This window comes from Actinia tenebrosa, unplaced genomic scaffold (assembly GCF_029948245.1).
Source record: "Actinia tenebrosa isolate PJP-AT-01 unplaced genomic scaffold, QUT_ActTen_1.0 PGA_scaffold15__27_contigs__length_11533743, whole genome shotgun sequence".
Taxonomy (NCBI): Eukaryota; Metazoa; Cnidaria; class Anthozoa; order Actiniaria; family Actiniidae; genus Actinia; species Actinia tenebrosa.
Window position 1 is genome coordinate 1,400,368 of NW_028292575.1, and position 24,157 is coordinate 1,424,524.

Here is a 24,157-nt window from a genome sequence, read left to right on the forward strand (position 1 = left end):
CTCGATATCAACCTGTTCCTTTTTGTCCGTGATTGGAGAACCTCAAGAATAGGTGATAAAATTCACTTTAAACTGATTCTTAATAATTTTTTTGTGCTGGGCCTATGGGCCAGTTTGGTGAGTTAAGTATGATTGGAATTTAGTGTTACGAATGCCATTGGTGGACCTCGTCATGATTGACATTGGTGAAACACGAGGTGAAAATGCACTTTGAGATCTGAAAGATCGGGACACGGAGGAGGTGAAAGAGGTTGAACATATGTGGTTTTCGTGGTAAGTTTGCCTTAATCCAACTTACTTTAGACTTAATTTGGTAGTTCTAAGCAGATAATTAGAAACTGGAGCTAAATTAGAAACTTTAAGTGCGATTTTTGTTTTTTGATACAACTCGAAATAGTTACGTAAACAAAAGATTGTAAATGGACAGGCCAGGAATTTCTACTGCGTCATTGATGTAAAATTGTACTCGCACGAGTTTTATATTATTTTATTAGCAAGAAAAATTATATTTGGTTTGATTAGCAAAACATATTTATTTCTAGTCGAATATTTTTATGACAAAAATGTATTTCACGCCGTAAGCTTGAATGGGGGCGGGCCAGGAATTTCAACTGCGTCATTGATCTAAAATAGTACTATTGGTATTTACTAAAACAAGGAACGACCTAAAATCACCTGAAACCACCTGAAACCACCTGAAACCACCTAAAACGACCTGAAACCATCTTGAAACCATCTGAAACCAGCCAAAACATTGAATCTCCTTCGAGTTTGTCGTCCAGTTTGTGTATTTTATTGACTTTTATCGATCGATCGAGTGTTTGTTTTCCTTGGAAGGGATGTACTTTATGGTAGAATGTCATATAGTCGCTCATACGCATAGTCTTCCATAGAAGTATTTCACACTTATACCTCACTTTTCCCTTGCTATGATTACCTGTTCCTAGCTATGCTCAACCGTCCATACCTACCATCAACTGTTCCTAGCTATGATCAACTGTCACTAGCTATGATCAGCTGAGGTAAATTTTCGAGACCAAACTTTGCTATCTGTAGATGGAGAATCTTCTGTTCAATAATGTTTTGTGTGGTGTTTTTGAGCCGATGGAGCCACCATAACACTGGTTCTCAGAGAGACGGAGGCTTGCTTTGGGGTTTGCGACCAAGACTCGTTTATGCTGGTTCAATTTGACCGTAAAAAAATATTCAAACCGAATCCACGGACTTTCTTCCATCTTACAATGACTAAATCCCAAATAGTCTTCTACTCTATTCAAAGTACCCAATGTGCCCAGCACATTTGACACGTTTTCCCGTGTCAAAACTTGTTATTACTCTTTTCACGCCTTAAATTTAACTTGTCCGTCTGTTACACAGTTTACTAAATATATTTTGCAGCAAATAATAGCAAAATGGTTTTTTTTTTTCATTGCTTCGTCGGTTCCATGTCTAGAAAAAAAATCAGTACCTATGGTAGTTTGATTGATATCGCTGGTTTTCACCTGACGTCATTTCCTGTCTCGTGTGGAATGTTCGTCAGCTCAGGAAGGTGGTCAGCTGAAGCGCAAGTTTTCAGTGGAATTCTTTCTGCTTAACAACACATGGTGGTCAGTGTTTCACCGAAGAACATATTTTAACCTTTTGTAAAGAGCGCTACGATGTTACAGTGTGTGCAACCACGTTACTCAAAATCCCTTGAGATATTAATAACAATGATACAGCCGCCATTTTGGTTGGAAGAGCAGCTTATAAGGAATGTTTTGTTATCGTCAACCAAGATAGTGGTTATGACGTAGCATACACATGCTCTATAACAGTAGCAGCTTTCCGTTAGTAGCTCGCGCTCCCAGCCAATCAAAACGTGAGATTTATAACAGTTATCATCAAACTCATTAATAATGCATGAGAAAACACAATAGAAAACATGACCGTGGAGGGGTTCTCGTATACAACACAAGGCCACTCCTATTATGTATCTTTTATTTTAACTGGAGTATTGGTTGTTTTCAATCATTTTAGGGGAGAGTTAATAACAAAAGACAGGGCGGCCATGTTGGACGATATAACAAAAGAATTCATTGACACAAGTCTTTTCTTAAAGGGGCACTTGGATGAAAACGCCCCAATTTTTGAAATTCCAAATAATTGAAGTATTCGAGGATGATATGGCTCAATTATTACTATTTTAAAAATTAGATTAGTGAAAATTTTAGCCTGGGAGCCACTTGTTGTTGAGATATTTTTTTAATGATTTTTTCCCGCCACTTCTTGATTGTGAAGGAAACATGTTGCTTGGCTACTATCTGGGCCATATAGATAAGTTTAAGCAAGTTTCAAGTCATTTCCAATTTTCATTGATTTTCATCCAAGTGCCCCTTTAAATTCATCCAATATATGGAGGCTATAACGTCATGTACAAACCGGTAAAGAACTGAGTCACAATTTTATTGTTTTTAAAACTTGGATTGACAATTTTAAAGGTTGCATCACTTTTTGCAGTACGCCAGTCATAACGCAAGGGGTAATTTCTATCTTTTTTCCAAACTTTGATCTAAAATATGAAAAAACCCACTGGTGCCCTCGCGTCTAGTACTAGAATTAGAGATTATCTAAAACCCTAGAGTAAACTAATGGCAGCATCTAAAAGTATATAGAAATAGCTGGAATGTCTATGAGTTAGTGCTTCTGAAGAAATAGAAAACGCGCGCGCGCGCGCTGTATGTGCAGCTATAAAGCACGCGAGAGTTGTGAACGCAAGAGAATTGTGTTAGCTCAGAAGCACGACGCGTAGCGGAGTCTCCTCAACACTTCTCGAGTGTTCCTGGACAGTTCCTCAAGTGAGTGCTTTGTAACCCCGGGTTATGCTTCACGAATTTGCAACGTCCCCTGTGATTGGTTATGTTTAGGGGCGGGGCTGGGGAAAGGCCATTGTTTTCTATTGTTCTACACAGTGTGCGGCCTCCAATAGGATCACATCTTGCAAATTCGTGAAGGACGATCCTTTGTAACTGCATACAGCACAGCAAGCAAGTTTTTTTATTCCTTTTATAAGATACAAATTACAATAGCCGTTATTTGCAACTATATAGAACTATGTTGTATATATTTGTATACACCTATTTCAGAAATCGTTGTCGTACCAAAAGCCTCAAGCAACAAGCCAAGACCGCAGAGAACGCCGGTACTTTTAGCTGTAATTAGTTTATTCATGGTGCATTTTCATTTATTGACTTCACAAATTCCTCCAAGCAAGGCTGCTTGAGATACTAATTAGTGGAGAGCTATAGCCACTTGCATGAACCATGAATAAATCAATTATAATTAAAAGTACCGACGTTCTCTGGAGTCCTTGGCTTGTTACTTGAGGCTCTTGGTGCGACAACGATGTTCGAAATAGGTGTGAATACCTATCTAATTCATCCGTGATAAGGCTGTTGAAGACAAAAGCGATAGACAATAGGCTATATGTGATAGGTCCTTCAAAGACCCAAGAATAGCTGAAATGACCTGTGTTTCTACTCCCTATTCTAGTCACGAACACTGAGGTTAGTGTTGAGATGTCAAATGTTGTTTGTAGTTGACAAAACTGTTTACAAGGCCTCAATTATTTGTGTTAATTCCCTTCCGTCTAGTGAAATCGCCTTTATTGATGGTTTTCACGGCTGCCATGTTGGAGGAACTTAGCAAAAGAATTGTCAATGATTTCTTTTGTTATATCCTCCAACATGGCCGTCGTGTCTTTTGTTATTTAATTTTCTTGGGAATGGTTGAAAACCATCAATTGGCTTCAATAACCTTTTTGAAACAGGCCATAAATATCGTTTTGGAGAATGGATCAATTTTTTTTTTCATATTGCTGCGTATTATCATATTATGTATTATAGATAATAAACGTAATTAAGATATAACGAGCTCAAATAATTTTCACAACGGATATGATCAAATGCGCAAAACTACTTTAACCATCACTACGCACTAAATAATTCTATCACTTGTTTGCTGTCATATCTTTCCTTTTCCCCTCTAATTGTAAGCGTGAATTTGTAAATATGTGTGCATATTAAATTCAATTTCAAATTAAATTCATGTTCAAGTTCATAGCATGCAAGTACGAGAAGAAACGTTTGATTTTAGGTTATTCGACACAAATAGAAAATACTGAATCATTCTTCAGTCATAACCAACTTTGACCACTTAGGCCCATTACAAATTTAGTTTAATTTTTCTCTGTAACGCAATCAGTGCCCACGTGACAAGGGCTTGCCAATATATAAATAATTAACAGAAGCTCAAATCAAAATAGAAATGATTTAAAGGAACTGTAGATACTTCATGCACTCACAGTTACACCCAACTTCGATCACTTTGGGCTTCAGCTCATTACAACCATCCGAGACCAACACCTCTATTGTTTTTTTCTTTGTCACGCAATCCCCTATTCGAACTGTTCCAGACCCTACATAACAGCCATCTCCACATTGAACGGTTCGTATCTCGTAAACAAGGTTCTCTTGATCATCAACAAGAACGAAGATGCCCCCGAGAGATTCTTCACAAAGACGGAATAGCTGCACCTCTCTTTTCTTTCGTCTGCTGATGAAATTTGGCATACCGTAGGGCAGTCGCTGCGCCTGGGGGTGGTAGAGGGTAAGTATCTTTTCCTTTCTCAGAGTCTTCAGTAAGCTTCCATTCACCGTTATCAAGCGAATATTTGGGTCATGCAGGGTACAAAGGCTCCTTAATGTTTTGCTTAAAACACCTTCTTCCCATTTCGTGCAGTTTTTGCGAGATGGAACGTTAACATTTTGGGGCATCGAGCGGACAAATGCAAGGTTGATTGCTGTAACCAGTATAACGAGGATAAGCTGGTGAACAAAAATAGCATACAATTGCGTCAGCCGAACTCGTTTTATAGAACAAGGTTATTATTAACTCAAAATAAAGAATAACACAAATATACGATGTTCAAAGTCGCCATGACTTCATTTACTGTAACCAGTATAACGAGGATAAGCTGGTGAACAAAAATAGCATGCGGTTGTGTCAGCCGAACTCTTTTTATAGAACAAGGCTATTATTAATTCAAAATAAAGATTTTCGATCAAGTATTTCTAAGTCATGGTGACATCGAAACGTTGTATATTTGCGCCTTAGTTATAGAACAAGGTTATTATTAGTTCAAAATAAAGACTAAAAAGAGTGACTTCATTTTCAAGTATTTTTATTAATGGTGGTCTTTTGGTCATTTATACCAAATTTATATTTGAAAATAAAGCTCCTGGGCAGTTTGAAACATCGTATATTTTTGTTAATACTTTGTTTTCTTTTCAAATTGTTGTTATTATTGATTAATGAGTTATTAATACTTCGCATACTATACCTACAGAGCAAATTGATTCAGTGTAGGCAGTGGTAATAAAGGTTGTCATAAGGCGAAAGAAGGGGAGGAGTAAAGATACGGATTCAATCCGAAATCCCTTGAGATATAAATAACGATGAAACAGCAGCCATGTTGATTTGAACAAGAGAACTATTAGCGAATGAGAAATGCTTTGTTATCGTCAAGCAATACTGATAGCGGCCGCCACTATGGCTTAACATAGACGATTTTCATAACTCAGTTTTTTCAGATAGAGAAAATGAAGCCTTTTTACCAGAAACTATTAATGCTATCTGAGAAAATACTTCACGAAAAATATTTCCAGAAAATTGTGTAGAATTTGACTGCACACCAAAGAAGTTATGAAAGAACGAAAATAGAGAGTTTTGTATGTATTTATCACTGGAAGCCTTGGTGGCCTCGTTTTGGATTATTTTCAAAACTTCAAATGTTCACATCTTGTAAAGGATTTATTAATTTAAGTAGAAACTCACACGCCTTATCTAAATCTACAAGATCAATGATTTAAAAGGGTTTTCACTCCAAAAACATTGATTTTTAATGTTTATGCAAATTAGCAGCAGCCAGTTATGAAAGTCGTGTATATACCACAAGAATTATTTTTAGCAACATTTTTACGAAGTGGAAATGGTTTCTCTGATCCAAAGGCTGGTTACGCTCAAGAATCGATCAGTAAGAAACAAACAATCACACTATCTGTCAGCTGAATATTTAGTTTCACAGGTTGTATTTTCCGGTATGTCTGAAACCTTGCTGGAAACGTTGTTCATTTCTTTCACTCTCTGCATTTTTGGGTGGGGGGGAATATAATCTGCAAATGTTCTTTTGGACCTACTTTTCGACCACAATTCGTTGGTGTTCTTCAGGATCTTCGTTTCTAAGAATTTGTGGATTCAACTGTGCACTATATAATATCGGACTAATCAATCAATAAATTTCGCAACAACGCCCCCAATTTTTCCCCCTACATTAAACTGGTGTTGCGACACAGAAAAATTCTGCGTTTACGACAAATATATATGTCTTTTGTTTGCCAACTGTTTTGCACTCGAAAACAATAGACATATACATATATTGTAGACCCTGAATGTTTCTGTTTTGGTATATATTTAGCAATTATTCGCCGAAGGCGAAGTGAATATCGGGAATATTTACCGAGACGCGAGTCTTCGAGCGGCGAGATAAATATTCTGCATATTCACTGAGCCTGAGGCGAATAATTGTTTTAGCATATACCAACTTGTGTACAGAGTAATTTATTTTTATATACAATAATTCAATAAAAACAAACAAACAGAAACTTTTAGGTTGCGTGGCAAATTCACGTAAAACTTTTAGCAAAACTTTTAGGTCACACTTCGTTGCCTTTTTAGTATTGATAGGAATGGTATTTACTTTCATTTTTTCAATTTCCTCGTCGGAAATTGTAGCAAAACGATTGCCGGCAGATGCCATTTTGTTGCCGACTCAATATTCCGAGATTCAGAGGTGAATATCGTGAGAATATTCACCTCCAATTAACCAATGAGCGTGCTTTCTTTCTTAGGAAGTACACAAGTTGGTATATGCTAAATATATATAGCCGTGAGACACCAACAACGCTACATTTCACTTTCATTATAACGATTTTTGTCGTTGCTATAGTTTTTTGTTCGTCATCCTTTTTAAACGACATGTTAATCTGGTTCCGTGAGAGTAGTTTTGTCACACCATAAATAACTAACCCTCTTAATAGACGACGTGTCAGTTGGTTCGCCTACATAACAAAAACACACTGATATATAAATCACTAATTTGATTTGCTCTTTAATCTCAGTTTGAAATTTTTTGCTGGTTTCAGTCATTCAGGGGAGTGAAATACCATGACACGGCGGCCATGTTGGAGAATATAACAGAATAATTTAAGGTTTTTTGTTAAATTTATCCAAGATGGCGGATATGACGTCATGCGCAATCGAAGAATTCGTGATAGATCAAGAGTTATAAATGGAGTTGAAAATGATATTGCCTTTGTCTAGAGTTCATTGTTTTAAAAGTGGAATTAATAATTTTGTCTTTCCTCTGCATCACCAATACGGTTCTACTAAGTATTAACTAAGTAGAAGATGAGATCAAAACAAACTTTGAAACTTTCATTTGCTATGAAATTTATCAACGTTCATAGTTGAGCTCTGACTTTATTATCGTGATTTGATTTGTATTTGTTACGTTCAACCTGTAAGAAAGTGCTATCCGTCACCTATATTGTTGCTGACAGGCAAGATGGTATTTGTTGCGATTGAGTTCTATTTTGCTTGAAGCCTGTACAGGTTTAGAACTGTATAGAGTAATTTTACTTGGGCCGTGAAACTAAGCTAAATGCTAAAAGTAAAACAAACAAAGAAAAAAACAAAAACAAAAAAGAAAACAAAAAAACAAAAAAAAGAAAGAAAGAAAGAAATAGTGTCTACTACTCTGTATTATACTAACTTTTTTTCCACGAGTTAAATATAATCACAATGTACACCTTGAAAGGTGTCGATAAACAAAGAAAAAAATCCCGGACGTTACTTTTATTACATAGTCCCTTAGAACATATTTCTATAAAAAGCCTTTGTTCGACTTTTTGGCGGAGGGGAATAATTTTATAAGTACGAAAAATCAAAGAAACGAATGCATAACTTGTAAGAATGTTTTCCTACCTTGTCCATGTCTTCAGTCTTGCTCATAAATATTGGTTGAAACAGGAATTATGACGTTGCAAAAAAGAACTAGTTATTTATAAATCAACTTGAATGAAGTTCGTTTGTGAGTGTTTAGTGGATTTATCGAAACAGGAATTTTATGTGAGCAAAATATGACGTTGCATAAAAGAACTAGTTATTTATGTAATAACTTGAAAGCATAAAGTTCGTTTTGTCTGGGCTTAGTGATTTATTGCCCCATCGTTAAGAGGCGGACTTGTGGTTAACGGTGCGTTGGTGGACTGCATGTTCATTAAATACTCATGGCAGATATAGATGTCTTACGACAATGACCTACCCGTCTCAATAAAGTCCAAACGTTCCGCATACCAGTCATCTCAAGTGTCAAATCCAACTAGGAAGCGGTCTATCATCAATGCTGCGTTTTGATTGGATGAGTTACTACTAGGCCTATAAGTTATAGCCTATTAGTAGCGAAAAGTGCCGGCTTTGAAAACTAAAACTTTAATTTAAAACTTTAAAACTTATTAGCATCTATATATTTGACCGACTACATGAACTTCTGCCACATCACTCAAAAATAGCTATTGCTGCTTGCTGCTTGTTTCTTCTCTCTTGTGCTTCAAGAGGTTTAATTTTCTACATGTTCCTTGCTTCCTTGCTTCCTTGCTTCCTTGCTTCCTTGCTTCCTTGCTTCCTTGCTTCCTTGCTTCCTTGCTTCCTTGCTTCCTTGCTTCCTTGCTTCCTTGCTTCCTTGCTTCCTTGCTTCCTTGCTTCCTTGCTTCCTTGCTTCCTTGCTTCCTTGCTTCCTTGCTTCCTTGCTTCCTTGCTTCCTTGCTTCCTTGCTTACGTTGTTCGAGAAGCGTGAGAGGGGGTCCCGTCAGGTAGAGAAGGGACCGCCAACCGCTTGTCTCGATTGTAGCTACGCCTAAATTACATTTAGCCACATCAGTAAACCTCACTATTCAAGTTCAAAAACGATACAAAAATTTTGAAATTTTTATATGAAAAAACATGTTTCAGCAACGTCTTCTGAGAGTCTCGGTTAATTAATTTATTATCATTGTTGGCTAATCAAAGTAAACTTTATGATACTACACATATTATCCGGGGCACTTACAATCAGCACCAGGGAGCCTTTACTGCTCCTTGGCTCAGGTAAAAAGTCGAACTTCACATGAGCCGAACCTAATTGAAATAATGGATAACAAAGCGGCCTTCTTTGATGTCATTAGGTTCGGCTCATGTGAAGTTTGACGTTTGACACGAGCTTTAGTATAGTTCTCATACTACGAGTAATTAATTAAAGATTAAAGATCTCATGCAGGACTGAGCCCTTTATCCGACCGACAAAAGTCTGGAATGACGTACCAACGGAAAGTAGAATTCAATTAGCATCACGGGAATAATAAGGCCGGCCTTCAAAGGATCTCACGACATTGCCGTCTTTAAAACACCGAGAATAGTCTAGTTAGTCTGGTTCACTTTAACAAAGATGTAAGGCATTCGCACGCACACCCCACGTCGACTGTTTTCGGGACGAGGTTTTTGGTTTGGTCAAAAACGTACACCACCATCGTTTTTCTCTTGAGAACGCATTCACCCAGAGGGAGTTTTAGACTCGAAGAATAACACGTTCCCTCGCAGAGGATGGTTTCGACTTTGTAGGCAAGACTTTCATCGGCATGAGCCAACACAAATATAGAATCAACGGTTTCTTGGCAAAGATCGTGTAGGACCCTCTTTTGAGGCTTTGAGTTCAGTTCGTTTCTATAATATTTATGGTAACTTGACGGGCGTCTTTTTCTCATCTCGATCATGTTACCTTCTGCTTTCTCTAGTGAATGCATGAATTCTTTCTTTACCGTGACTAATTTCAATCCAGGTATCCTCAAAATACCTAGACTATTTACGGCCTTGGAAAACATTCCTTTGTTCCACCTAAACTTTTTCTTCCTTTTTTTTCTTTCGAAGGAAGGGTCAATAGATTCTACTATGCTTGGCAAACTTAATGGCAAGGCTTCATTATCCTGGACGGGTACTTGTGGTTGAAGAAAGCTTGCACTTTGCTGCTTTTCGCGAGGGTCTGGATATGGAAGACCTGCAACAATCAGATGAGCTGCAGCGGCCGTTGCCAGAATCACTGCAACAGTGGTAAGCTGTGTGAAAAATATAAAATCATGTGTCAATCATGGGGTATTCCTAAGTCAGATTAGTTTCAAAAGAGTTAATTTTAATTTTAATTTTATGCAGATGAAGAGGCACCTATGTGGATATGCTGTAATAAAGCCGTTATTATTATTATTATTATTATTATTATTATTATTGTTGTTGTTGTTGTTGTTATTATTATTATTATTATTATTATTACTATTATTATTATTATTAAGAAGATTTACACGACAGTCAATTCTCGCCTTGCACACATCCGGATGATAATAATAAATCTATAATAAATAATAATGGGATTAACAGTGGATTACACAGAGTGGCTCTTCTTCCACTGGATTCCAATTGGAATTAGAAGTACATTTTTTATTCTTTTTTTTTACTTTATGATTAAGTAAATAGGCTCCACCTGCCAATACTTCTGCTAAACCTTGACGTCATTTATATACAGTCCTTTGACTAAATGTTGTCGTTGATCGGATCATCCCTACGCGCCTAGACCGAAAAGGATAACGGGTAAATTACCCAGAACTTGCGTCACTCAAACTGCTCGCCAGTTTAAATCCTCGCCGTATGCGCGAGGCATGGTTTTAGCAAATTAAATGGGATCGAAAAAAGCGAGCTCAAGACGTGTTAGATAACATATGCCGCAATTAGTAATTGTGAATTAATTATCCCCATGATCCTTTTCGGTCTAGTTGCGTAGGGATGAAGCCGATCAAACGACAACGTTTAGTCAAAGGACTATATCTAAGCAGGTTAGCACTCGACATTCTAAATTTTACGTTTCAGCGCCTGAGGTTGGTTTATTAAATCATGAGTGTATTTGAAAATATTTTCTCATACTCATTAATAGTTCATGAGTAAACCAGCCAATCAATGGGCTATTTTTTGGGTCACATGATGCTACTTGAAACCTGGTAAAGTCCTGTGAAAGGACTGAATTAATTTTGTTCAAGTCCTTGGACTGGATCAAAATTAATTCAGTTCAGGGACATATCTGTCCCTTAAGTCTTTCAATCCTAAACAAATAACCACATTTACTAAAACCCTCATCTACTGTACTATCAGCAAAAGCGCGGACTCGAAATGCGGTCCAGTCCTCATTATCGGCTTTGAAACATTGAGTCATGTGATGACTACCTTATGCATGCAAACAGAAATTTAGGTTACTTCTTACGCAAGAAAATACGGTTTAGGAATATGTGTGCACACTATATAAAAGTGATGTATATACTTATTTGATTTAGTTGCTTATATTATAGGCAGCTAGTTTCCGAATTAAAATAAATTACATTTTTGAAAAAATTTAAGATGAAATGTGTAGCAAATTATGAATATATGAGAATTGTTTTTGTCCAATGATCATGATTTTGAAGTTCGGAAATTAAAGTAGTACAAAAACGTTACCTCGATAATTTATTCGGCATTTAATTTAGGTCAGTCAACCTTAACTCTCACTTAAAATAGTACACAAAAACATGAATAAAAATATACACGTCTTGTAAGGATTGTAATATAACCATGCAGCATTCAAATTATAATATATTAAGTTTTTTTTACAATAATTTGTGCAATAAATACTATAAATACTAAGCTCATTTTTTAAGATCCTTCTAGACTGACAGCTATTATTGGAGTGAATATTTTTATTTCATGATATACATTATATCTTTAAAATTTGTTTACAAGCCATATTTGCAAACCGTGCATGACGGTGGTTTTAAGTACTTTTAAAAGTTAAAAAACTCTTGAAAAGATAAAAGCAAATTTTAAATGCATCACATATTTTTATTGCATTATGTTTTTAAAGTTTGTTTACAAGCCATATTTGCAAACCATGCATGACGGTTTTAAGTATTTTTTTTTTTTTTTTTTTTTAAATCTTGAAAAGATTGAACAAATTTAAAATGCATCAAAGATTTTTATAAAATAAAATATGATATACGATTATATTTTTAAAGCTTGTTTACAAGCCATATTTGCAAACCATGCATGACGGTTTACAGTATTTTTTTTAAAAAAAACAAACCTTGAAAAGATTGAACACATTTAAAAAGCATCAAATATTTTATAAAATAAAATATGATATACGATTATATTTTTAAAGTTTGTTTACAAACCATATTTGCAAACCATGCATGACGGTTTAAAGCATTTTTTTTTTTAAAAACAAACCTTGAAAAGATTGAACAAATTTAAAAAGCATCAAAGATTTTTATAAAATAAAATATGATATGCGATTACAAGTTTGTTTACAATCCATATTTGCAAACTATGCATGACGGTTTTAAGTATTTTCAAAAAACCAAACCTTGGAAAAGATTAAAGCAAATTTAAAATGCACCACATATTTTTTTATATCTAAAGTAAAATAGGCGGACATGCCTTACATGTTTTAATAACAGATACCATTTAGCCTTATATTCAATTTCAAATAAAGTCAAGATTAAATGTTTTGTAAGTTGGATCACTGAGCTTAACGATAACACAGGTCAATCATATTTATTGGGTTTTTAAATTTTTTTTAAATTGTTGACATTGAGATAATTAAAATATTTGAAATTAAAAATTAAAGAATTCGTATATAGACTCTCATGAGCGAGAAATGGCATTATTCCTTACCTTCATCTTACAAGACCAAATCAGTGACAAAGAGCGGAATGACAAAATCAATTTACGGCCTCGGTATAATATAATTTCAAATTCAACTGTGTGTGATAAGTCAACGCCTAGTACTTGAGTACAAAGGCACGCCTAGTGAATTTCAAGTTGAAATTGAAATAAAGACAACTTGATTGTATGTTTACTGACTCTATGAAAGAGGAGTGGGCTTGCTTGGTTTTGATTGATAATCTATACAGGATAGATCTAGCATATTTATTAAGATCAAACTAGCCCGTGGATGTTCTACTTGTGTTAGGTTAACGGGGCAAAACGTCGGAACAATAAAGACATGCTGAAATCTAGTACTTTTATATTTAAGCAAGGATATCGATAAAGTGCATAGAGTACAAACATAGAGTAAATATGTGCAACAAATATCACTAAATAGTGTTATCCTATGCTAATTCTATTGCTTTCTTTTGTTTAATTAGTGCTATTTGCTGCTAAATAGTGATAACTATTGCACATATTTAGTATTTGTACTCTATCTGCACTCAATGGAAGTTTTCCAAACAGGAAAAATGTTAGGAGCGGAAGCTTACTTTAAAGAATCCGCTTTTTTTGTCGATAAAGTATTATTTTTAACACAATTCAATGTAATATATACATTTATTATTTAATTATGCAAAGAACGTGCGTGATGTGGGAAAAGATCATGCCTGATATGAGACCGATCGGGTACGATAAAGTTTAGAGGGAGCTTGAGCATTTCTTTGCAGAATACAATGATAAACAACTTATCAGTCGGCTAAGCATCTGATACGGCTGGGTATTTTTAGTCGTCACTTGTATTTTGGCGAGCCTTTAGCCGACTGATATAGACTTGTTTACAACTTTCACTGGGTATCAATCAGGAAGGAAAATTACAGAACCAACATGCTACCCAAAACGGAAAGTGCGAACGGGACTCTAGGAAGTTAGTCAAAAGGAAATGCATAGGATGGGATATAAATCAATAGAAGTTGTCTTGGAAAGTTAATACAGTTATAGTAATAAAAATTGGTAGCTAGTCAACCGAGAAAGGCAAAAAAATAATCAGTGGAGTTCGAACAGACAAAAGTCCCTGAGGTTCAGTGTTATTATCGAGTACGATGACAAGACGGCTATCATCTGAAGAAGATACAGCAATTACCATATATGCTTTGTAGCTTTTCATGTGATTGACTTTCAAAGGGGTTTTGACTGGTTATATGGTTGCACTCCAAAAATACTTCATATGACAGCTGGCTTTTGATCCTTGAAGGGAAGAGGTACTCTTAAATGCAATTCAACAAACTTTGTACCATATATTTCTTATTACAGATTAGTAGTATCCCATCAGAGTCAACACTGCCACAAATCAAAACCTGTAACCAGTAGCTAGTATACACCTAATTCAAAAAACGTTGTCATCGCCAAAGGCGATAGGCAATAGGGCAATAGACGATAGGCGAAAAGCGATGGGATATATGTAATTCCAAGATCCAAGAATAGCTGGAATGACTCAGTTGTTTTTCTTCTTCTTATTTTCGTCAAGAGTACAACTCCTACAACTCGCCTACGGCAGACGCGAGCGTGTTGTATACGATAGCTTTAGGCGAATATCGTACCGTCTGAACCGGCCTTAAGAGTTCTTCCGCCCTTCAAGTATATACTTGTTTTAATAGCGGTGGGTTAGCTTTGTACTTTTTTGGTGACTTTATTGAACTGAGTATACACAACTTTCCTGCATTCATAGAGAATCGTAAAAACAACTGATACGACGTACAGCGCAAAAAGATAGATACTAGGAAAGGTGGGATAAACAAACAAACCAGCATGAGAAGGAGTTGGTCCGCTAATCGTAAGAAAAGAGCAGGAAATTTTGACTTTCGACAAATTATGTACATGCATCTACAGAAAGAACCAAAAAAAAACAAAAACAAAAAAACAAAACAAAAAAAAAAAAAAAACAAAAAAAAAAAAAAAAACGGGCAAAGTGAAACTTTCCGTTCAGGCTGATGCATACATTTGTTTTCCAACCGGATTTTCCGGTTTTTCTTTGCTTCAAAATGAATCCGCATTTCAAAAATCCTCAACAAAGATGAACTTTTTAGCCAGACTTTGTTTTATCTAGGTCCGTGCTTCGTATTCAAAGCACCGTTGATCCCCTGAAATACACTGATGCATCCATACGATATACGTTTCCCACTGATCATACGAAAACCACTATAAACCATCTACATCTCAAAGAACTTTCACTACAAGTTAAAGACGTTTTTGCTTTCGATATATTTAATTGATATAATTTGTCTTGTAAACTTTCACCGCGTTTTCCAATGAGTGATAAGGCTCTAAATTAACTTACACGTTAAAGATGTTTTTGTTCTTGATGCATTTATAATATTTAATTAATGATATAATTTGTCTGATTACCTTTCCGCACCGCGTTTACTACATTTCAAAGAACGTACTACAAGTTAAATACGTTATTTTTTTTTCTTGCATATATTCAAGTATAATCTCCAAATAAACTTTCACTTTATTTGATTGGATTCATTTTCATTTCACCTACACACACATGTGCATCCTACGTCGAATGCCCTTGATAAAAGGTTATTGTTCGGATCGAGAAGATACACTAACATCGCCTTCTTTTTGAGAACGCAGGACTTATTCTCGGAGCATTTCCCCTTACAATTGATGGCTTCCACCTTATATGCTAGACGGCTGTCAGCATGGGCTAGAGTGAACATGTCGTATACATTCTCCTTGCACTGGCTTGGTGTAGCGTCATATTGGACTTTGCTATCAGGATGAAAATACGTGATTGGACGGACAATAGTCTGGTTCGGCATCCGTTTCATAGTCTTGATCATTGATTTTGGAAGTCTCACTAGCTTTAAGCCCTCCATTTTTAAGACACCTAGACTTTTGATCGCCCTTAGGAATGATTTTTCGCTCCACTCCTCGCCATCCTTTTGAAAGACATCATTAAGCGACAATGATGGAGCAGTCTGTAAGTTTTCATTGACGAATGTGGGCGTTTCTTTTAGATTCAATTGATTGGCTTGAAAGTACCTTTCCTCTTCAAACATGCCTATATCGTTAAGGTTAGGTTCTGGTTCTGCTAGGCTTGTATGAGCAATGCTCATGGCCATTATTAAAAACACGATGAGCTATAGAACAAACAGATAAAACAATGAGTCACTTGGGAATCTTCATCCGTAATGCGACATCTTTATCTTATTCATTCTCGTAGGTACCCAACGCTTCAGTCAGCTTTCTAACGAAATATCGAAAAATCGAAAAATCGATTTTGTTGGCGAGAAGGGTCTGGGTACGAGAATGTATTTTTATTATGTTATAATTAGATTTTTCCCGAAATTTCAACGATAAAATTCATGCAAACTTCAAAATTAAATTTGAAAACTAGTATTCAAGAGAGTTTTCTTTTCGTATTCAAGCAGTGAGCGCCAAAAACTATTTTCTTGAAGAAAGGCTGTTGTACAAGGCTAAAATCTTGTTATTCAGAAAGTTTAACTTGTTTGGAAGTGGAGATACCGATGAAAGTGGAATCAAAGTGTTAACCCAAAGCAAACACTTTATTCAAAAATGAGGTTTAGGCCTTCATTTGCTTACTTCCCATATATTTCCTATAAAAAAGCCCGACAAAGCAACATTCTAACACAAATGCAACAAAACGTCTTTTTACAATTGAAAATACCGCTTCAAACAAGCATTTTATTATAGTACATCAGTTTCAAAGTCTTGATAAGTAGTTGCTTGGAGAAGCATAATCATACTAAAAAGGACAGCGATAGGAAACATGCATATAGTTTTTACTTCACGACGTTTCGTTGTCATCGTGCCTCCATTATCAAGGGATAGTGAATTAATAATGGAGTCATGATGACACCGAAATGTCGACGTGAAGTGAAAACTATATGTTTCCTATCGCTGTCCTTTTCACATCAGTTTCTAACTGTTTAAAAAAGGCTTTGAGTGTTAACCCAAAACGAAAATTGGGATCAAAACTCATATACGAAAGTCTAGTTTTTGGCGCTTTTTGCCATTATTGCTCATTATTGAAAAAAATTCCTCTTAACAATTTTTGACCTGGTTCTTAGACAAATCAATATAAATTCATTATATAAGCATTAAGTTTATGCTATTAGAAAAAAACACCGGTTTTCAACCGCCTCGACTGACCGATGAATTAGTAAACCGGTTCATGCCGAGTAATCATACGAATTTAAGTAAGATAAAACTTTGAATAAAAGTTGATGATGTAGTATCTTAAGCAGTACCTTCATATTTGATCAGCTATCGCAGAAGAGACGGGCCTAAAGCTTAAACGGTAGGACAAGTCAAGAGGTAAAGAGCTGCTGAGCTCGTGTGCTTGCTAGTCGAGACGGACAGGGCTTAAATTATCATAATCCGGTTTTTATCAAAGCTGTGTCCGTCTGAGTACCTTGCTGAATTAAAAAGAAAGTAAAAATCATCGCTTGAGAAGGAAAGAGATATAGCTGATGCTGTTTGTGATAGTACCGGAATCAGACCACATCACAGGAAAGGTTTCAACTCATTAAAATTTCAAATTTCTGCAACCTCTATATTACTTCTGTTCTGGGCCGTAAAAGTTTTTACATTACGTCAAAAGGGAAGAAATACTATCTCTGGCCGTTTGAGTGCCGATTAAATAGCGAAATAATGCAAAATTATGGGCTGAAGACAAACGCAGTCTAACTGACAAGTTTCATTACTTAGCAGCGTTGCAGCGAAATGAAAAGGGTTGATACAAAATACGATAATGAACTACTTTCGTTGTAGGAATGAAATGCCAAAAATCATTTTCAAGTTAAATTAATAAAAAAATGGGTTTGTGTTTTTTTTTTTCACTTCTGAACATGAAATCGTTGGTACAAAAGGATGTAGCAGAATTAATGAAAGGAAGTACATGTAGTCATTCATTGTCAGTTCAATTAATATTCTAAAGCTTCCAACTTCCTTTCTTCTACCTTTTCTTGTTATACAAAGTTTAATTTGTAGTTGTCAAGAGGAAGTTAGAAGCTAACCGGATAGAGAAACGCTAGAGCTTGTTTAAAGTGCCTATCACCCTTCTGACAATATTCACAGTATTGATTCTACATGGGGTAAAATGTGGAAAAGCCCGAAAAAATTTCATAGTTTGAGTGCGGCTTTTTGAAGTTATAAAGGATTTTCCATGCCATATGCTAATATTGTGACGTATGAGGAGTAATTATTTAATATACAAAACCTTACTGGCACAGATAAATTAAATTTGAAATACGTCATTGTTTTGCCCATTGCTCTTATAGAAATTATTGCAAGCTATTTTTCACATAGAAGCCGGTTTTTCGAATTACAAGGAACAACAAATAACCATAAATGCCTCCTCATACGTCACCGCATTAGCATATGGCATGGAAAAACCTTCATAACTACAAGAAGCTGCACTCAAACTATGAATTTTTTTCAGGTTTTTCGACAACTTACCCCATGTAGAATCAATACTGTAAATATTGTCAGAAGGGTGATAGGCACTTTAAGAATGCACCCTCATGTTGTGAAAAAGAAAAAGATGTGGCATGGATCGAAGAAGTTAATCTGAGATTCATGCACTTCTTGCCTTGAGCATCTCTGCAAGAAAATAATGTCCTCTGCTTTCACAGATTACCCTTAGAATGAGACAATTAGACGATAATGGGTGAAAGGCGTCTTCTTGAGTGTGCGATTGTCCATATAATGCTTTTGTACTGAAATCATTTATATTTTTCCTGTCAAAATTAATTCAAAACCTTATTTCTATTAGCTGAGAATCATTCGTCTGTACACATAATGGCCCTTTTTACTGCCCACCAAAGATGAAGCTTTGATGAGCTATTTATTACAAAACGATCCTTTCTGATAACTACATCCCATTAGGGCGCTATATATATTGGGTTTGTCTGGTAAAGGCCTGGAAGCTAGTTGCTTCGAGAGAACGAACGCGCAAAGAGTACGTGGCTTTTTTGTCACAAATTTTTTATATTTTGATAGCAGTTTAACAGGACCCTTAAACTCTATGTTTTGATTCATTTTCCAAGTCTCTTCTCTCTTCTCTATTCGTATAGGGAGCTATTGATCTTGTAGTATCAGATGCGCTCTTCCTATCTTCTCTCTGTATCTTCTTCGCTCTTTCGTAGATCTTCCCCTCTCTCTCTCTTTCTATTCTTCCTCTCTCTCTTCTCTCTTCTCCTCTCTTCTCTCTTCTCTCTTCTCTCTTCTCTCTCTTCTCTCTCTCTCATAGTTTCTTTTCTTGAGGCTTGAAGAGAAATTCTATAAAGGTTATATGCATCTTCCTGACAAAGGGATCTAGCTAGAGCCGGGGGAATCCGGAAAGAAAAGTGTTTGCAGCCGAGGATAAAAAAGACAAACAATTTTTTGTGTGAAGGAAGTTGTTTATTTGAAAGAAACGGATTGTGAAAATACAACTAACTACTTTTCACCTTACAAAAAATAAAAATAACAAACAAAACTCCTTAAAAATACATTTATGATTGGCACAATTTCTACATATTGCTTAGTGATACATGTTGTCAAATATCTTGTCTAACCAACAACAATATTTTACATTTCGTGCTTAGTTCGTTGGTGATGAGTTTACAAGACTTGCAAAATTACCCCTTCCCCTCTACCCCTGAGCATATAAAAGTGATTAAGCACTCATTTACTCTGAGCTGTAGACCATGATATTATATATTCTCATGCTCCAAATGATCTCAAACAAAACTATTAGAGCGTTTAAGCATAAGCCATACATTCACAAGCACAACCTATTTTAATTGTCTGTGGAACAAAGCTTCCATAAGCGTTGATGATATACACAACCATTGTTTGTTCCTTTAGGACACAATCTCCAAAATCTCCCACAACGTAGTTAAGATAGGGTGATTGGCAGTATTCGCCCTGGCAAACCACCGTGTCTACTTGGTAAGCAAGCTGTCCATTTGCGTGAGCAAGTATGTAGGTATAAGCATACTCTTCTTCGCACATATCAATTGATTCAGATGACCTCTTAACAGAAGAACTTTCACGAGAGGCCTTTGATGCAGATTCGTTAGAGCCAGACTTCCGTTCAACAATAGTTTCGTTTTTCAAGAGTTTTTGATAGAGCTCACCCTCAACTCTTACCAAGCGAACGCCTGGCAGATTTAGCACTCCCAGGGCCTCAGCAGTTTCTTCAAGGCTTCCGCTGTAGCATTTATTGCGGATTCCTTGGCTTGCTTCCTCGTATCTTTTTGAGAGGTGTTGTTGAATGGGATTTTCTGCTGAAGTGGATTCGATAGCTTCATCTAAGGCTTCTTTTTCAAAAACGTCGCCAATAGACTTGCAGAAAGTAAACTTCAGTAGGCATAAGACCATTAAGAATGCTACTGGTAGGATGGGCTGTTGATCAAGATGATCACATGAACCATTTAGTGGTAAGACGCTTGCATGTTATCCAGAACTGGCGCAAAGAAGAAAGTTTCAAACATATCGACATTTGTTGTCAACGGTGATACATTATGAATGGTTTAAGAGGTGAGTTCGTCCCCCCCCCCCCCCCCCCTACCCCCTCCCCTCCTCCAGCCCCATACCACCTAGGCGACAATAGAAAACCATGAAAGTATCAAGTCAAGAGCACCATAAACCAAACGCTAATTTCTATAAAAAAAGAATTGCAATCACAAGATGCTAACAACGCCCGAGGCATCCAGCAATCACTGACTTATCGCATGAATATTCATTGATAGTTGTAGCTCGACGAACATATTAAAAGGCAAGGACCTGGTTACACGAGGGGTGGATAACATTATCCGATGGATAAATCTTATCCAGTGGATAAATTTATTGGATAACAGCATCAACTTATCCTTTAGATAGAGCGTTTTCACTCACGTGAGAAGGCAGCCATAAACAATAGAAACTTTCTGCACAGTATTTGCATAAAAATAGAGTTCAATTCCCTGAGGAAAGAAAATGTATTGTTTTGGTACCCCTTTAATGTCACGTAAAAACGCTCTATAAGGATTTATCCATCACTGGATCAAACCTTTATACAACAGGTCCCAGGTTGCACTAAGCCAAGCTAACTGGTGGATTACTCTTTATATCCGTTGGATAAGAATTCTTATCAATTGGATAAATTTATTGGATAACAGCATTACCTTATCCAATTGATAAATATAGATAAATATTTATCCGCAACGGATAATACTTACAAAGAGCTAACCATGCACTATTCGTGCAACTGGGCCAGGTGTGCGGCATTTTTGGCAATACTTGAATGCACACATATTTATTAGTTAAAAAACAAATTAGTCACTCTGTCGTGAAAGTAAGCTGAATTAGTAAAAAAAATGTAATAACAATGATGATGATAATTGGACTGATGGTAACGAAAATTCATCATTGAATATTGGTCTATATTTTCGCTCAATATTTTTTTTCCTGCCAATTTTTGCCATTTAATGAAATATTTATTGTGGCATTAGAGTCATACTCCGCTACATAACTGACTGCTTCAACGAGTTTATAAATAAATAGAAAATTTCACTTGAGTACTCTAAGAATTTATTTGTTCTAAGTATTTGATGTCTTTTTTTTTTCAACATAGTTCCCATTCGTTTCCTATATCTTTGGGGTATTAGTTAATCAATATTTTGCTAGCATGATACGATAGCTTTATAATTTTGGAACTTTGGCAATCTGTTTAATAACTTTTTCTACATCAATTCATCATATGTAATTTAAACGTTACTTACCTTAAAACTCATGATTTTCAAGATTGGTTAAGCGCGTAGTGAACGTAGTAAACACTGTAGAAACACCGAACAATTTCCAGCGTCTTTCACTGGGTCAGAACTGAGCTGATGTGAGGAGGAATACGCTAGAACCGAGTATTTATATAATCAGCTTCGGTAGTTGTTAAACCACTAGATCGGTAAATAACTAGAACTGATGAGGAAGCGGATTGGATGAGCTCTAACATGTGAGCGTGTAGCAGCGAATATGCGTGTGAAGTACGTTGAACAAATTAAACGGCCCTAACGATCGCGCGTGGTTGATTCATTGCTCAATGGTTTAAAATAGCTCAAAAAGTTTTAAAACAATAAAACTTACCAGTATCCGGCCATTAACAAACATCAAAAACAAATCATTCCTTAATCACAGATTTTTACTTTTACATAGTTTTCTAATGACTGATAGAGACAAGATGGAAAGATAGGCGGCAGAACTAAATGATGACTTTAGGCAAGATCGACTGCTCAAGCACAACACGCTCAAGTAGTTTTTAAAGGCATCGACAATAAATGATAACAACGCAGAGGAAAGAATGCTAATAAGCTTTTATATAGGCGTGACGATATTCATCATAACAATGGAAACTTATAAAAAGATTGTAAGTGGACTCGTAAGCCGTACCTGTAGGCCTAAGGGTAACAATAAATCAGAGACTAAAAAGCTTTACGTGACCTATAGATAGCCCTTTATTGCGCATTACACAACATTGGCCACTAGCGAGTAATTTTTTTAAATGACTGTAGCCCCCCTCTCCTAAAGCGAAGCAAAGTAACGTAAAGGCCTTATTTAATGTCAGTGTTCCTTCAGCTAGTTCTGTTCTTACAGGGAGCTGTGCGTACGCACTTTACTATTGACTGTTTATTGAAGTCAACGTTAAGATAAAAAATAGCGGTATATAACGACTCCTGGAAGAAATGTTTTCCAACCACCTGTTTCTTTTCATAAGAAACCCAGGGGGTCTTTGAATTGGCGGCAACTGAAGAGATGGCTACAAACACTCACCACGCGCAAATACTCATCTCATCGGTAATAAAATGATCTGATTACAACTTTTAAAATAATCTACTAGTGTTTAATCAGTGCTAATGAGAAATTAGGTGGGAAGCGTATATAGGTAATGCTAGCAGGGGGCTGTGGACAATTAGTATTACGTGCAGTTGTCAAGGTTTGATTTGATTTATCTAGTGATTTCTGCCATTTTACAATAAAGTACAAAAAGGTATTAGCATAGGAAATCGCACGATCTCGTGTACAATTCGGAATTTATAAGTACGCGTGATGTTTTGAAAGTTTTCAAAATTGGACGAGCCTTTTAGGCGAGTTCAATTTGAGAACTTCCAAAACATCACGAGTATCTATAAATTCCGAATTGTACGAGAAGACTGTTCATTTTTTTATAATAAGCTCAACAAAATGTAAATTGAGACACTACAGAGTACAATTTGGGATTTAATTGTACACCCTTGCCCAATCAGAAACGAGTAATTTTGTTGAGTGTATTATAAGACATTAAGAGGAAATTTTTTTCAACAACGAGCAATAATGGCAAAAAGCGCCAAAAACTAGACTTTCGCATGAGTTTTGATCCCAATTTTCGTTTTGGGTTAACACTCAAAATCTTTTTTAACAGTTAGAAACTGATGTACTATGATAAAATGCTTGTTTGAAGCGGTATTTTCAATTGTACAAAGATGTTTTGTTGCATTTGTGTTAGAATGTTGCTTTGTCAGGCTTTCAGAAAGTGTATGGGAAAGAAGCAAATGAAGGCCTAAACCTCATTTTCGATTCAAATTTTTGCTTTGGGTTAACACTTTGTTTCAACTTTCATCGGTCATCTCCACTTCCAAACAAGTTAAACTTTCTGAATAACAAGATTTTAGCCTTGTGCAATGGCCTTTCTTCAAGAAAATAGTTTTTGGCGCTAACCGCTTGAATACGAAAAGAATTCTCTCTTAGTACAAAAAGATTCCAGTTCTGAAGTCGAGAATTTGTAGTACATTTTTCAAAACCTTTTAGATATGCTATTGCTATTTTTTTTTTAAATAATACAAACCATGCTATACAGAGGTTCAAGGTTACAGGTTCAAGGCTTTTTTATTTCCCAGAATGAGAATTTTATACTTTACATCACTATTAAGAAATTTAACTGGGAGGAGCAGAAGAAAACAACCCAAAAGGGTTAAGAGAATATTTCTGCACCTTGAAACTATATAATACTTTCAAATAAGAACTTACAAGGGGGAAAGTAGCAAACTAAAATAGATTCAATACACATAAAAAGTTATATATAATAAAACATACGAAAGGATGTACATACAATATTAATAAAATGTGAAGTAGTGTACATGTACATGTATATATGTATGTATGTATACCGAGATAAAAATCGAATGAAAGATGAAAAAACAAAAAAACGAATGAATAAAAA

At 35.9% G+C, this 24,157-nt stretch overlaps 3 protein-coding genes and 2 long non-coding RNA genes across 7 annotated transcripts; 2 read left to right on the plus strand and 3 right to left on the minus strand.

Moving 5' to 3' along the window:
* Positions 1-219: 219 nt before the first annotated feature.
* Positions 220-10,382, plus strand: LOC116298947 (uncharacterized). Its single transcript, XR_004197395.1, has 3 exons — positions 220-273; positions 10,060-10,239; positions 10,339-10,382. It is a non-coding gene; the product is annotated as an uncharacterized LOC116298947 (long non-coding RNA).
* Positions 2,837-8,791, minus strand: LOC116298946 (uncharacterized). The gene is made up of 2 exons (XM_089030366.1): positions 8,083-8,791; positions 2,837-4,865 (listed from the first exon to the last, which is right to left on the minus strand). Exons 1-2 carry the CDS (start codon positions 8,107-8,109, stop codon positions 4,311-4,313), a joined length of 582 nt encoding a protein of 193 aa, XP_088886492.1. The 5' UTR covers positions 8,110-8,791; the 3' UTR covers positions 2,837-4,310.
* Positions 9,125-22,208, minus strand: LOC116298944 (uncharacterized). Of its 3 annotated transcripts, XM_089030363.1 has the most exons (3): positions 22,048-22,208; positions 21,690-21,814; positions 9,125-10,244 (listed from the first exon to the last, which is right to left on the minus strand). In XM_089030363.1, exons 2-3 carry the CDS (start codon positions 21,699-21,701, stop codon positions 9,567-9,569), a joined length of 690 nt encoding a protein of 229 aa, XP_088886489.1. In that variant the 5' UTR covers positions 21,702-21,814; positions 22,048-22,208; the 3' UTR covers positions 9,125-9,566. The 3 variants fall into 3 exon arrangements, with proteins under 3 accessions (XP_088886489.1, XP_031563387.2, XP_031563388.2); XM_031707527.2 differs by lacking the exons at positions 21,690-21,814; positions 22,048-22,208 and adding an exon at positions 12,880-13,266; XM_031707528.2 differs by lacking the exons at positions 9,125-10,244; positions 22,048-22,208 and adding an exon at positions 19,422-20,331 and having other exon boundaries at positions 21,690-21,879.
* On the minus strand, positions 15,153-17,350 carry LOC148910802 (uncharacterized). The gene is made up of 2 exons (XM_031707531.2): positions 17,190-17,350; positions 15,153-16,058 (listed from the first exon to the last, which is right to left on the minus strand). The coding sequence occupies exons 1-2, from the start codon at positions 17,193-17,195 to the stop codon at positions 15,447-15,449; spliced, it is 618 nt and encodes a 205-aa protein (XP_031563391.2). The 5' UTR covers positions 17,196-17,350; the 3' UTR covers positions 15,153-15,446.
* On the plus strand, positions 20,327-22,445 carry LOC148910803 (uncharacterized). Its single transcript, XR_016119851.1, has 2 exons — positions 20,327-20,466; positions 22,117-22,445. It is a non-coding gene; the product is annotated as an uncharacterized LOC148910803 (long non-coding RNA).
* The last annotated feature ends 1,712 nt before the right edge of the window (positions 22,446-24,157 follow it).

Bases quoted from the DNA above. Each gene is read 5' to 3' on its own strand.
- LOC116298946 (XM_089030366.1), bottom strand. From the start codon at position 8,109: ATGAGCAAGACTGAAGACATGGACAAG. The intron at 4,866-8,082 runs GTAGGAAAACAT...TTTGTTCACCAG, and splicing joins AGACTGAAGACATGGACAAG to CTTATCCTCGTTATACTGGT.